Here is a 14,813-nt window from a genome sequence, read left to right as displayed (position 1 = left end):
CCATAGGAAAAGGAAAACCTAGAGGGGCATTAGAAGAATATAGAATATTCATTTTTATTCCTGAGGAAGTACAAACGCCGTGGATGGAAATCAGAGGTCATTAGCTGTTTACTTTTGGGCAAATCTTTTGACTCGTTGGCCCGAAATGTGCAAAACGATGGTCAAAATTTTCATTCAGTTTGTATGTGGGTACACACACACTCAGGAACGCTTCGCAAAGTTGAACCTGGAGTAAATGGGTGAACACCCCTTAAAGGTTCAGCGTATGACGTCACCATAGTAACAACAACAGTGCGCATGCGTCTTTTTAAAGAGCCGGCGTGCTCCCGGCGTCTCTCAGCCCGCCTCCGTTTCCCCAGACTGCTCCTCCCTGCAGGAGCCAATTCACCAACCACAGCCCTCCTTTTCATTGACGTCGTTGGCACTTGCCCCGGTTTCAAAAGCTCGGGGGCGGGCTTTTGGGTTCGCGCATGCGCCTCTGTGCATTTTCCCCATGCTGTTTCCGCGATCCTGGCCTTAGGTGTCTCGTGTCTGGGGGTGAACCCAGCTGTTGCCGTCGCCGCAATGGGGAAAACTGCCGACTCTCCGGGTTCGGGAGCCCGACCCGACCCGGTGCGGAGCTTCAATCGCTGGAAGAAAAAACACAGCCACAGGCAGAACAAAAAGAAGCAATTGAGGAAGCAACTGAAGAAACCCGAATGGCAAGTCGAGCGCGAGGGTATCAGCCGCCTCATGCAGAACTATGACAAGGTGAGGCCGGCGCTGGGGAGGGGGCTCGGGCCGGCCAGCAGCGGGGCGGCGTGTCACTGCGGCGAGGGGTTGCAGAGTGGAGGCGGCGGATCTGTCACCGGGACCCGGCCGGGAATGGGAGGTCACGCCGGGTGCCACAGCTCAAACCTCTGCACTGTCCTGGCCACTCGTCTGCTTGCCACACTGTTCCTAAAAAAATGATAGAAATGCTGCAGTACCTAAGGGTAGGGAGACTAATCCTGTAATAGCTACAGTCATATTCATAGTAATAATACTGATGACAATAATGGTAATAATGACACCTGCATTTTAAAGCACTCACCGTGTGCTTACAGTAATTGTTTGACTTGATCTGCGGTATGGATATTAATAATCCTACTTAATAGGTAGAAGAATTGAGGTTCTAAGAGGAATGAAACTTGTCCGAATCTCTCACGCTTAGTAGGTGGTGTGGAACTGGAAGCTAGATCCATGTCTTTCTAATCCCACAGCCTTTGCTTTTAACCATGAAGCCAGACTGCATGCCTCAACATCATCTATGCTCCTTCCTGTGCCCACCTCATTTCTCCACAGGCTTCATCCAAGAATTGGCCTAGAAAAGCTGGACTGCTGGTCTGTTTCTGTCACATATCATCCTCATATTGTAGCTCTTGTTCCCAGATGAGTATACCTGCAACGATCACTTTGACCTCCTGACTTCTTCCCCAAACTCCAGGCTCCACAGGTCTGTCAGTTCCTTTTTTCCCTTTCTCTAAATCCCATGTTTGTTGGCCTTCACCCACATCATTCAGCTTCTCAGCCTCCTCCTAGTGCAGTACAATCAGGGATTTAATAGATGGAACATTCTTGGAATTAAAGTTGCCATTGTAACAAATTACCGCAAACTTGGTGGCTTAAAACAACAGAGATCTTGAGGTCAGGAGTTCGAGACCAGCCTGACCAACATGGTGAAACCCCGTCTCTACTAAAAATACAAAAAAATTAGCCAGGCGTAGTGGCAGGCGCCTGTAATCCTAGCTACTCAGGAAGCTGAGGCTAGAGAATCGCTTGAACCCGAGAAGTGGAGGTTGCAGTGAGCCGAGATCACGCCATTGCACTCCAGCTGGGGTGACATGAGTGAGACTCTGTCTCAAAACAAACAAAAAAACAACAAAACCCAACAACAACAGAGACTTACTGTATCACAGTTCCAGAGGCCACACATCTGAAATCAGTTTTACTGGGCCAAAATCAAGGTGTCAGCAGGGACATGCCCCCTCCAGAGGTTCTAGGGGAGACTCTGTTTCTTGGCTCTTGTAGTTTCTGGTGGATGCTGGCATTCCTTGGCTTGTGGCTGCATAATTCCAGTCTCTGCCTTCTCTTGTGTCAGTCTACCTGTGTTCCTCTGTTATAGGGACGCTTGTGATTGTGTTTAGGGCCTACACACATAATCCAGGATAATCACCCCATCTCAAGATCTTTAATCACATCCGAAAAGTCACTTTTGCCATATAAGGTAACATTCATACCTTCCAGAGGTTAATACATGGACATAAATTGGGATCATTTTTAGCTCCTATCCTAGCTCCACCATCTCAGCAGACCATCGAGCTAGAAACCTAGGAGCAGTCTTAGGTACTTCCCTCTTACCTACTCTTGTATCCAGTCCATTACACTGGTGATCTGCTTAAATTTTTCAAATGCTTCTTCATCCCTACTGCATTGTCTTCAGCCCCCATCATCTCTTGTCTGGATTACTATAGTAAATTTTGCTTTCAACAGGGATCAGCAAGCTTTGTCTGTAAATGATAGTGAATGTTTTCAGCTTTGTAGTCATAAGGGTGGAACTACTTACTCAGTTGTGCCCTTGTAATACAAAAGCTGCCATAGAAATACTTAAATGAATGGGTGTTGTTTTTCAGTAAAACTTTAGTGAAACAGGTGGCTGATGGAATTTGGCCCCTGGGCCTTAAACCTTTCTAATTTATCCTCTATACTTCTGCTAGAATGATTCTTTCCAAGATGAAGATCTAATCATTTTACTCCTGATTAGAACCCTTCCTTGGTTCACATTTACTTTTAGAAAAATTGTCAAATTCAGTGTGTCAACAAGAAATAAAACTCTTCAGTCTGCTGAAGAGTAAGTTATTTGTGGTTAGACTGACCTGGTTTAAATCTCACTCTCTTCGGGTATTGGCTAGTCAGGTTTCTTCACCCCTCTAAGTCTCAGTTTCTTCTTTCAAAAAAACAGAAGTTATTAGCCACCCAGAGTGTTGTAAGGCCCAAATGAGATAATGTGTATACACCAAGCGGTACATGATAGGCATATATGAAGGAACAGCTTGCAATTTTGTGAGTTGTCCATGCTTCTTGTGCTTCTTATCCTGTTACTTGACGTTTCTACTGCATGCAGTGAGCAGACGCGTCTGCCCACTCTTAAGGAAAGGTACTCCTCCAAGATTTAGTGCAAACCCGTCTTCATCACCTCCCCTGACTGAGTTAGGGCTACTGTGCATCTGAAGCATTTTGTAGAAACCTTTATGACAACATTTATCAACTGTCTGCGATGATTGGTTTAACTTTTTTTTTTTTGCCAGATACTTTTTTATTTAAAATATTAATGAAATAAATGATTCATACAAAATACTATGATATACACGTGACACTTAAAGGCTGATAAAACAATTAAGTGCCTGCCAAATAGCTGAAGAAATAGACAACTAAATATTACAATGAAACGTTTCTTATCCTAACAAAATGGCAAACCAGCATAGGCAGCTGGATTCCTCCCTCAGCTCTGGGGAAATTTTAGAACTCAAAATAAAATTACAGACAAAATTAATGTAATAGACAAGGGGAGTACATAGGAATATGCCAGAATGCTATAGTATTTGTTAATTAGGCAAAGCAATTTAAATGGGTCTTAAGTCTATTAGTGAGAGACTCTAAGATTTTATTTAAAATATGTAACAGCATATTCTTTGCAAGAGAAAATATGAAGATACAAAAAGAAGAAAGCACATATTAACAACAACTTTGAAGTCCACACTGTGATGCCATTAATTACATCTCCTTCCCCCAGAGGTATTAATTACTCCAAATTTTGTGTCTATTATTTCAGAATTAGTTTACTATTACTATGTAACGAATTATCACAAGCTTAGTGGCTTAAAACAACATACACATATTATCTCACAGTTTATGTGTGTCAGGGGTATGGGCATGGTTTAGCTGGGTGCTCTGTTCACAGCTTGACAAGGCTGCAATTAAGATTAAGATTGGCTGAGCTGTGTTCTCATCAAAGGCATAACCAGGGAAAGATCTAATTCCAGACACCACAGGTTGTTAGCAGAATTCCTCTTCATGTGGTTATAGGATCTAGGTTTCTGTTTTCTTACTGGTCATTGACTTGGGAACATTTCCAGCTTTTGAGAGTCCTTTGCCACATAGGTTTTGCCATAGACTTACAACATCACAGCATGTCAAGTTACTTCAGGGTTAGTAGGAGAATGTTTCACTTCTGTCTGTGAATATAGAAGAATGACATTGCACCGCCTTTGCAATAACTTCTTTAACTTTTTAAAAAAACTCTCCTACTAGACCATGAACCTTTCAAGGTCAGCAACCAGTGATATGCTCATCTTTGCACTCCCCAGAGTCTGATAGCACAGTGCTTGTCCTTGAGTAGGTGCTCAGTCAGTGTTTAGATGTTGTTTGCTGTAAGACTAGACCTTTCCCAGGCAGCTTTGCTCTGGTTGGCAGCATTGGATTATTCTTTTTTTGTTTCTTGTTTCAGTAGTAATTGTGAACATTCATCAAACTTTTATGTGTGCTGGCTTTCCGTATACTCACCACAAATAACCCTGTGAAATTGTTCCCATTACACAGGTGAGACAACTTTAAGGCACAGCAAAGTTAAATGATTTGTGTAAGGTTAAACAGCTGGGAAGTGAAAAAGGCGTTCTGACCCAGGTAGTCTGATACCAATGCAGCAAACCACTATGCTTACTGCGTTGCATTTATTTAAACCACTATGCTTTACTGTGTCCCATTTGTTTCACTGTTGAAGGAGCAGCTTTTCCCCTTGCTAAGCATTGTTCTGTTTTACTTCTTTAATTTTAGAAATATTTTCTCAAGATTTGGTTGAGAAATAAATGCAGTGTGAAATCAATTGTCAAGGTTAGCAATACTAGGATATAATTATTTGAGTAGCAGGCTTATCATTCTCTAGGTAACCAAGGTGCAGGCCTTCACTATGTGGCTCCTCAGGTGGTAGCATTGTACATAAAACTTACTACATCGCCATGGTACACCGGTGGTGCTCAGTAGCCTCACTGGTGAACTACTGAACAATTTGATTCCGAAATCTTTTGAAACAATTTGACAGGCGCTTGTCCAGGCGGGTGTGAGTATCCATGTAAAAAATACATGCCCAAGTCCCTAGGGAACCTGGGCATGTAGGGGTTGATATAGTGTGACACATGTTATATTAGTATGTATAAAATGTTATAATACTTTGTAACATGTACCTCAGTGCTGTGGAGTTAGAGGATGGTGTAATTAGGGGAGGTTGAGTTATCCTATACTGAGCTCCTGCTGGTCAGATGCATTACAAAAAACAGGCTTCCTCTGGGTATGCTACCCTTCTTCCTGGTGGTTGCAACCTCAGGCCTGGCTTGGGGAGCTGATGTGGGCTGGATTTCAACCCCTGCATCTTATTCGTAGCAGATTTCATTGTGGAGTGTACAAACTGTCCAGTGGTTTACAGTTGCCAAGAATGGAGCTAAGCTTTTTTTTTTAATCAGAGTTCATCAGATAGAAAAGATTGGCAAGGATGTTCTAGGTGGAGGGAGCATGGGGAAATACAGAGAGGTGAAAATGCATGGTATTCTTTGAGGGAGGAAATGCTCCTTGGAGTGTTGCATGCATTCCTGAGTTGGTTTCAGATGGGTTCGAGAAGGAGGTTGGACTGTAATGACATTGGAGGCTGCAGCAGGCAGTATAATGGCTTCCGAAAGTGTTACATCCTAATACCTGGCACCTGTGAATATGTTAGATGGTAAGGGGTAATTAAGGTTGCTAATCAGCTGACCTTAAAGTAGGGTGATTATCCTGGATTGGGTGGGCCCAATGTAATCACAGGTGTCCTTAGGTGTGGAAGAGGGAGGCAGAAGGGTCAGTGTCAGAGTGACGTGATGTGAGAAAGACTTGGAGTCTGTTGCTGACTTTAAAGACAGAAGAGGGTCACCACCTAGGAATGTGGGCAGCCTCTAGAAGCTGGAAAAGGCGGGGAAATGGACTCTCCCCTAAAGTCATCAGAAAATAAATGCAGCCCTGCTGACACCTTGTTTTTAGCCAAGCGAAACCCATTGTGGACTTTTGACCTCCAGAGCTCTAAGGTAATATATTTGCGTTGGTTTAAGCCACTGTTTGTGGTCATTTATTACAGTAACAGTAGGAACTTTATACAAAGGCCACACTCAGACTTTATCTGGAAGCCATGGGAAGTATGTGGCGGGGACTCTGTATAGAGAATATATCCGAGCTGTAAAGGTTGGAGGGTAAGAGATCAGGTTGGAGACTATGGAGACTATTGGTAGAGTCTAGGTCTTGGGTCCTTTGAGAGGCAGATGACAAAATGGGATTGGGTGAACTGGAGCTTTAGGGGTTACAGGCACAGGAGGGGGAATGTCTGTGAAGGCTGAAGGAGAGGGAACAGGAGGAGGGAGGGAAAGGAGAGAAGGATGGAAGGAGGAGCAGGTAGGAAGAGTCTCAGACTGCAGTCCAGTTCCAAGTAAACCTTCAGCCAGTCTGATGGGGAGTCACTGATCCAAAGTTGTCCATCAGAGGAATCCCCGGGCCTACAGTAGCACTGCTGAGCCCCGCCATTGACTAGGAGCAGCCTGGGGGAAGCATGGCTTTTTCATGGTGAGTCTAGAGGAGGCCCAGCTGGCGATGTCAGTCAACTATACTTCTCACAGCGGGAGGGTGGTGTATTTCTAAGGGGTGGTGTGTGTTGGAGGGGCTGCTAGAAAACTAGGGATTGAAGCTCAGAAATGTTGAGCTAGCTGTGTTAGTTCAGCAGCTGTTTTCACTATTGCTGGATGACTCTTTGCACCTGGGATTCATTAGACTAATCAGCTGTACTGTATAGAAACTGCATTCAAATCCTGATTTTTTTTTTTTTAAATCAAAATTTTGTCTGGTGTAGTTGAGGCAGTTTGCTGTTCTTGACTGCAGTAGGTGGAGCATTCTAGGAAGTTTCAATGCTTTTTTCACCCGGCATTATTCACTTTAGCGAGAAATAGGCATTACTAGAGAGTTGTGAGAAGTATAAGAGGATGGTCAGATGTCACCCTTTTCTCCTTCTCCCCTTTCCAACTTTTCTGATAGCCGTGGGAAGCCTTTAATAAGGACCATCCCTGAAATGTCTCTTCCCTGAATTCAGAAGAATAGTGAGACAGATTTGTAGACTGAGTATGAGTATTATGGAGATGGAAGTGATTTTTTTCCCCCTAAGAAAGAGATAAAGGCAAGGGGAAAATAGTTATTTTTCTGAGGTGGAGTCTCGCTCTGTGGCCCAGGCTGTAGTACGCTGGCACTGTCTCTGCTCACCGCAACCTCTGCCTGTTGGGTTCAAGCGATTCTCCTGCCTCAGTCTCCCAAGTAGCTGGGATTACAGGCGTGCGCTACTGCACCTGGCTAATTTTTGTAATTTTAGTAGAGACATTTAAAAATTTAGAGATATTTTTAGGGGTTTGCCATGTTGGCCAGGCTGGTCTTGAACTCCTGACCCCAGGTGATCCGCCTGCCTTGGCCTCCCAAAGTGTTGGAATTACAGGTGTGAGCCACCGGGGCTGGGTTATTTTGTTTGTAGGAACCATAGCCATCTCCTGCTGTGGCTGCTCTGTAGTCCTTGGAATGTAACAGAATATCTAGAGCAGGGTCAGCAAAGTCTTTTTCTGTAAAGGGCTGGATAGTCTGTGTTAGGCTTTGTGGTCCGTACAGTCTCTGCAACAACTACATAGACAATAAGTAAATGAATTATTGTAGCTGTGCTCCAATAAAACTTTACTTACTAAAATAGGCAGCAAATTGGATTTGGCCTGTAGGCTGTAGTTTGCTGGACCCTATTTTAGAACATCAGCAGAATCGAAATTTCCTTTTCTTCGTCTTCTTTTAAAGAATATGGCGCCTGAAATCCCAGCACTTTGGGAGGCCGAGGCGGGCGGGACATGAGGTCAGGAGATCGAGACCATCCTGGCTAACACGGTGAAACCCCGACTGTACTAAAAATACAAAAAAATTAGCCGGGCATGGTGGCGGGCGCCTGTAGTCCCAGCTACTCTGGAGGCTGAGGCAGGAGAATGGCGTGAACCCGTGAGGCGGAGCTTCCAGTGAGCCAAGTTTGCGCTACTGCACTCCAGCCTGGGCGACAGAGTGAGACTCCGTCTCAAAAAAAAAAAAACAACCAACCAAACAAACAAAAAAGTTGTATAGGTTTATATTGCAATGCTTGATGGAAGAGTGCTGGAGAAGTTTCATTCCCTCCAGGAGGTTAACTGACTTTAGGAAGATAGATGTGCTGTACAATGTTTTGTTTGAGGAGCTCATTTTGCCTGTACTGTGTCTCTTGCTGGGGATTGAAGAGTGTGTTGGCAGCCTGCCTCCTTCTGTAGGCATTCCATTCCCTTTGAAAACAGTTTTTTAGCTGACAATACCACGAATGCAAGGGTGGACCACACCTACTTTTAATGCCTTGTTTGGAAGATTATCTTCTAATTGAGGTTCCTTGCTGGGACAGTATGTTATTTGAGTAAACCATTCTTGTAATGCTGTTACACTGATTCTGCCTGCTTTCCAGTGATATCTGAAATGATTTGTAGGGATTAAGACAATGTTTTAATATTTGTATTTTCAGCATTTGAGGGCACATAGTAAACCCTGCTTGGGCTATGTTAAGAATCATAGAAAAGATGTGTAGATTGTAAAATGAAATACAACTGTCATCCCTTTACTGCCTAGAGTGCAATTTAAATAAAGTAACCATACAAATGCAGCTTTTTCCTTTAGCGAATCATGAATAATTTGGCAGCATATATCCAGAAATGAGCAGTAGTTCCTGCCTTCAGCATCTGTAATGAAATAATTCTCCTGGGCAGCCGAAATTCAGAAAATTGGGTTTGTGCTAATGAAGAACGTCAGTATGGCTAACATGGTGAAACCCCGTCTCTACTAAAAAAATGCAAAAAATTAGCCGGGTGAGGTGGCGGGCGCCTGTAGTCCCGGCTACTCGGGAGGCTGAGGCAGGAGAATGGCGTAAACCCGGGAGGCGGAGCTTGCAGTGAGCTGAGATCCGGCCACTGCACTCCAGCCTGGGCGACAGAGCGAGACTCCGTCTCAAAAAAAAAAAAAAAAAGAATGTCAGTAATGAATATTTGAATAATGTAAAGTTAGAGAGCAAAATGTTACTTATTGTGGCTTCAAAGCATTACATTTCCCCCGATTATTTTAAAATAATACTCCTTCAGTAACCTCAAAATGAATAGTTATCAGGTTGGATTTCATAGGCCACTGATTTATGGTTAAAACTTTGAAAGGATTGTGCTAACAAGAAATATTTCTCCAACTTATTTCACTCTTTTTTCCAAATTGTGTGTATAGAACTATTTTCATTGTGATATGTGGTTTGTAGTAATTTTGTCTTTATTTCTTAAATTGATATCCCTTGAAGGATGATAGGAAGTATATTTTCTTCCTAAAATTGATGTGGTTGATGCTTTACTATGTTAAACATTTTGGAGGTTGGATAGTAATATGTGTGCTGTGTGTGCGTCTGTGTGTATTGGGTGACTTTTTTTTCCTTACCAATTGAAATGCTTACAAATGTATATTTGATTCAGGGATAGCCTCTTCAGCTCATATTTCCTTTCAGAACTAATGATGGCTTGTAATTAGAAGTGATGATTGAATTCAACCCTGCATTACCAAGGATGAGCTAGGCAGTACAATGTGGAGAAAAAATGGCTGTGTTATGAAACAAATGAATTACCCAGATTCCTTTTTCTTTTTTTTCCAGATAAATGTAAATGAAATTACAAGATTTTCAGATTTTCCCTTGTCCAAAAAAACATTGAAAGGTAGGTATATGGTGATCGTGGGATGTGTTATTGGATTTCTTGGCATTTTTGATAAATGGGAGAAGATTTAGAGAGTTTAACCTGAAAAATCTTATTTTGGCAAATTTTGATACCATGAAAACCAATGAAAATAAGCAATTTTCAAGTTTTAACAGTATGTTATTCTCTTTCCTTCTGGACCGATGAAAAGAAAAACAAGATTCCAGCAGCCTCTGAATAAAATGAAATCTAATTGTGTTAGTTAAAATAAACAAGGGAACAAACCAAGACGGGACACTCTTTGTATCTGTTTGCTAGGGCTGAGATGACAAAGTATCAGACTGGGTGTCTTAACAGAGACTGATTTTCTCACAGTTCTGGAAGTTGGAAGTTTGGGATCAAGGTGTTGGCAGCATTGGTTTCCTCTTAAGACAAAATAAGGGAAGGATTTGTTCCAGGCCTCCTAGGCTTGCGGATGGCTGCCATCTTGCTGCCTTTTATTTTTGGATAAATAAAAATTGTATATATTTGGCCAGGTGCGGTGTCTCATGCCTGTAATCCCAGCACTTTGGGAGGCCGAGGCAGGCGGATCACAGGGTCAGGAGTTCGAGACCAACCTGGCCAACATGGTGAAACCCATCTCTACTAAAAATACAAAAATTAGCTGGGTGTGGTGGCGGGCACCTGTAATCTCAGCTACAGGCTGAGGCAGGGGAATTGCTTGAACCCGGGAGGCGGGTTTGTGCCACCGCACTCCAGCTTGGGCGACAGAGTGAGACTCTGTCTCAAAAAAAAAATTGTATATATTCACAGTGTATGACGTGCTTTGAAATATGTATATTTCATATGCATATGTGGAATGGCTAAATCAAGCTAATTATGTATGTGCTAATATTACCTCATCCTTTTGTGGTTAGAACTCTTAAAATCTACTTAGTAAATTTTCTTTTTTCAGTATGTTGTAATTATAGCCACCATGATATATCATGATATATAATCTCTCTCTCTCTTTTTTTTGTTTTTGAAGACAAGGTCTTGCGCTGTCGCCCAGGGTGCAGTGCAGTTGTGTGTTCTTAGCTCACTGCAGCCTCAGCCTTCTGGGCTCAAGTGATCCTCCCACCTCAGCCTCATGAGTAATTGGGACCACAGGCGCGTGCCACCATGCCTGGCTAATATTTAAAAATATTTTGTAGAGATAGGGTTTTGCCATGTTGCCCAGGCTGGTCTTGAACTCTTGAGCTTTAAGCAATCTGCCTGCCTTGGCCTCCCAAAGTGCTGGGATTATAGGCGTGAGCCACCACGCCCAGCCTACGATAGATCTCTTGAACTTCTTCCTCCTAACTGAAATTTTGTATCTTATGATGAACATCTTCCCACCCTCCTTACTTCCCCCAGCTTCTGGTAACTACCATTCTACCCTCTGCTCTTATGAATTTGTCTTTTTTTGATTCTACATATAAGTGAGATTATATGGTATCTTTATTGCTGTGCCTGGTTTAGTTCAGTTAACATAAAGTCCTCCAGGTTCATCCATGTTGTAAATAACAGGATTTCCTTTTTAAAGGCTGAGTCATACTCCATCTGTGTGTATGTATGTGTGTGTGTATGTATGTAACATATATCACATTTTCTTTACTCATTCATGGACACTTAGGTTGATTTCATATCTTGGCTTCTGTGAATAATGCTGCAATGAACTTGGGAGCACAAATACTTTTCAAAGTACTGGTTTTATTAATATATCCTTTGGATTATACCCAGGAGTGGAATAGGTGTATCATAGAATAACTTGTTTCCTCTTCGCATGGTTTTCCCTCTGTGCATGTGGACTCTTCATGTCTCTGTTCAAGCTTCTTCCCATAAAGACACCGTTTGTATTGGATCAGAGTCCACCCCTATGGGACTCTAACTTAATCACCTCTTTAAAGGCCCTGTCTCCAAATATAGTCATGTTCTGAGGTATGGGGCATTAGGGCTTCAACATAGGAATTTTGGGGGACACAACTCATTTAGCCTATAACACCATCCTGCAGGGATTTTCTAAAGTATAATCCTTCCCTCCATGTTGCCAGGTTTGCAAGAAGCTCAGTACCGTTTGGTAACTGAGATACAGAAACAGACCATTGGATTGGCTTTGCAAGGTAAAGATGTACTTGGAGCAGCCAAAACTGGATCTGGCAAGACTTTGGCTTTCCTTGTTCCAGTAAGTACATTGTCATTGGGTTAGACTGTCTGTTATACAATTTTATAACATTCTGTGCCCAGATGCGAATTATATAAAGAGATTTGTATGTTAGATTTCATAATAGATTGGCTAGAATGCAAGCTTCATCAAACAGGAGCCACGTGTGTCTTGTTCTCACCATTTTCCCCAGGTCCTAGCACAGTGCCTTGCATGTAGCAGGCACTCAGTAACTTAATGAATGAACTATTGTGCTTTGACAAGTCATTACATTCTTGATGGAAGTGGGGTGCTCCAGTATGGCAGGTTAGAGTGGTTCTGCGCTGCAGTAGGACTATTGGAAGACAGTTTCTGCTCTCACTGTTGTGAGCCTGCCAGTGGCATTTATACTTGCCACCTTGTTTAGGATAAAGCTAAAGTATGCTCAGTTTAAGGAGCTTTAGGCATTTGTTCAGAATTTTCTGGGACATTGCTATCGGTCTTTTATGGCAGCAAAACAGTAGAGCTTTTTAGGCATTCACTTCCATCTTTGTTATGTTGGTCTCTTAATCTTTCATTCCTATAAAATGACCCAGAAAATCTCATTTTAGTTTTGTTCCAAATATTGCAAAAACCACTTTTCTCTTAAATCCTAGTGTGTTTTGTCCCCTTTAAAGAAAAAGTCTCTCTATAGCTAGAGAATTCAGTTACTATATAACTACAGCAGCTGCATGGATGAAAATTTATTTACTTATTTTTATTTTTTTTTTGAGATGAGGTCATGCCGTGTTGCCCAGGTTGGAGTGCAGTGGTGCAATCTTGGCTCACTGCAACCTCTGCCTCCCAGGTTGATGTGATTCTTTCTGCTTCAGCCTCCCAAGTAGCTGGGATTACAGATGCGGACTACCACGCCAAGCTGATTTTTGTATTTTTAGTGGATATGGGGTTTCATCATATTGGCCAGGCTGGTCTTGAACTGACCTCAAGTGATGTACCCACCTCGGCCTCCAAAGTGCTGGGATTATGGGCCTGAGCCACTGCGCCCATCCAAAAGTTTTAGTGTGGTTATTTTGAAAATGATAAATATTATTCTTAGGTGTGTTGTAAAGGTCTATGGGTTGCACTGATAGCCAGTTTCCTGATGGCATGGCTCTGGCAGCAGCTGAACTACCATGGGGTTTCTTTTCCCTTTTGTCTGAGTTGGGGGTGGATGGTTCTGATGGAAGATAAACAAAATCATTTACTTTGGACTGGATAAAACTGGAGTGGTATGCCTTCTGCTTGGAAGATCCCTTTGATCTGGAGGGGCAAGGTTGAGATGCAGGTCAAAAAGCTGATTTCTAATGACTTACTGAACATCAATTTGCTGTCTTTTTGAGGTGCTGGAAGCCTTATATCGTCTGCAATGGACCTCAACGGATGGGCTGGGAGTTCTCATAATATCACCTACGAGAGAACTGGCCTATCAGACCTTTGAGGTTCTCCGAAAAGTAGGAAAGAATCATGACTTCTCAGCTGGTCTCATCATTGGTGGAAAGGTTCGTCCTTTTGTCTGTGTCCTTCCTTTCCTTCTGTCACCTATACTGGAGTACTGTGGCTGTTGACAGGGAGGCAGCAGAGACTTCGTCTAAACAGACTGACCTCCTAGACCAGGGCCTCATGGGGTAGTAGCACCTTGGTGTGGTCACTGCTATCTGCGATCTGGTTGCCAATTTTGCAGGCCCAGAAATTCCATTTTTTTGTCGGGGAATCTGAATTGATAAGCTTGTCTAAGACAGATTTACTCTAATCCTGTAAAGTTATTTGTTGATATTCATTGGGAAAGATATTTCCGTATATGAACTGGTACCTTTTAATAAGGTATCTATCTAAGAGGTTGAATAATTCAGAGCATTGCTAAATCAGCAGCAGAAGAAAGAAGGTAGATTGTTTGGAGGAATGTTTAAGACCTGCTGCTCACTTTTGTTCTATCTTACAGCACATCTAGAATGCCTGTATCTGCTAGAATCTCCTCTAGACTGTGAGGATAAATACTTGAGTTTTTATGCAAACATGCACAAAAGAAGAAAGAATAACATCACAAACCCTCATGTACCTGTTGCCCAAGTTTAACAATTAACAACATTCTGTTTTTTCCTCCAGCCTTCAGGACTGTGAGAAGTGGTTCTTTTATCAAGGAGAGAACCTCGGCTTTTTTCAGTTCACAGAGTCCAGTCCTAGAGTGGTGTCAGAGTCTGTTCAATGTCCCTGTGTCCTGAATTAAAGAATGAGAGTGATTCCAGTTCATGTCAGTTCTGATCCAAATAGGAAATCCTGACTTTGGAGTAGTCATTTGATTATTTTTTTTTTCTTAGCCTCAAAATCCTGGGTATGAATAAGAATTTAGAACTCTGAGCTCCTTATGTCTTCCCATAAAGACTTTTTATTTAGCCCAGAAATGTGGATATGCTGCAGAAATACAAGGGAAAAGTTAGTTTATTTCCAAGAGTATCTAAAATGCTGTGATGAAATGGCACATGCAGGTGACTTTCATAGCTTTGGTACAGAGGCTGCTGAGAGTGATGTGTCTCTGTAATCAAAATAAATAACTGCTTTCAGGATCTGAAACACGAAGCTGAGAGGATCAACAACATAAATATACTCGTGTGCACACCAGGTCGACTTCTTCAACACATGGATGAAACAGTATCTTTTCATGCTACTGATCTCCAAATGTTAGGTGAGTCAAATGAATTTCTAATTTAAAAAAAAGGCTCAGACTTAGGAGAGAGCCCTTATACTTTTTTTTTTTTTTTTTTTTTTTT

General features: G+C 42.3%; 1 protein-coding gene across 1 annotated transcript in view; it reads left to right on the top strand.

The window, feature by feature from the left end:
• Positions 1 to 444: 444 nt before the first annotated feature.
• Positions 445 to 14,813, top strand: part of DDX10 (DEAD-box helicase 10) — a 289,327-nt gene continuing 274,958 nt past the window's right edge. Inside the window, exons 1-5 of the mRNA XM_017855255.1 lie at positions 445 to 750; positions 9,809 to 9,869; positions 11,921 to 12,051; positions 13,389 to 13,547; positions 14,608 to 14,728. Coding sequence (XP_017710744.1) covers positions 565 to 750; positions 9,809 to 9,869; positions 11,921 to 12,051; positions 13,389 to 13,547; positions 14,608 to 14,728 — 658 coding nt within the window. The 5' untranslated portion in view covers positions 445 to 564. The remainder of the gene's footprint in view (positions 751 to 9,808; positions 9,870 to 11,920; positions 12,052 to 13,388; positions 13,548 to 14,607; positions 14,729 to 14,813) is intronic.

The sequence above is a fragment of the Rhinopithecus bieti genome, unplaced genomic scaffold, assembly GCF_001698545.2.
Source record: "Rhinopithecus bieti isolate Rb0 unplaced genomic scaffold, ASM169854v2 scaffold_39705, whole genome shotgun sequence".
NCBI classification, from domain to species: Eukaryota; Metazoa; Chordata; class Mammalia; order Primates; family Cercopithecidae; genus Rhinopithecus; species Rhinopithecus bieti.
This window is presented reverse-complemented; position numbering and strand designations above follow the sequence as displayed.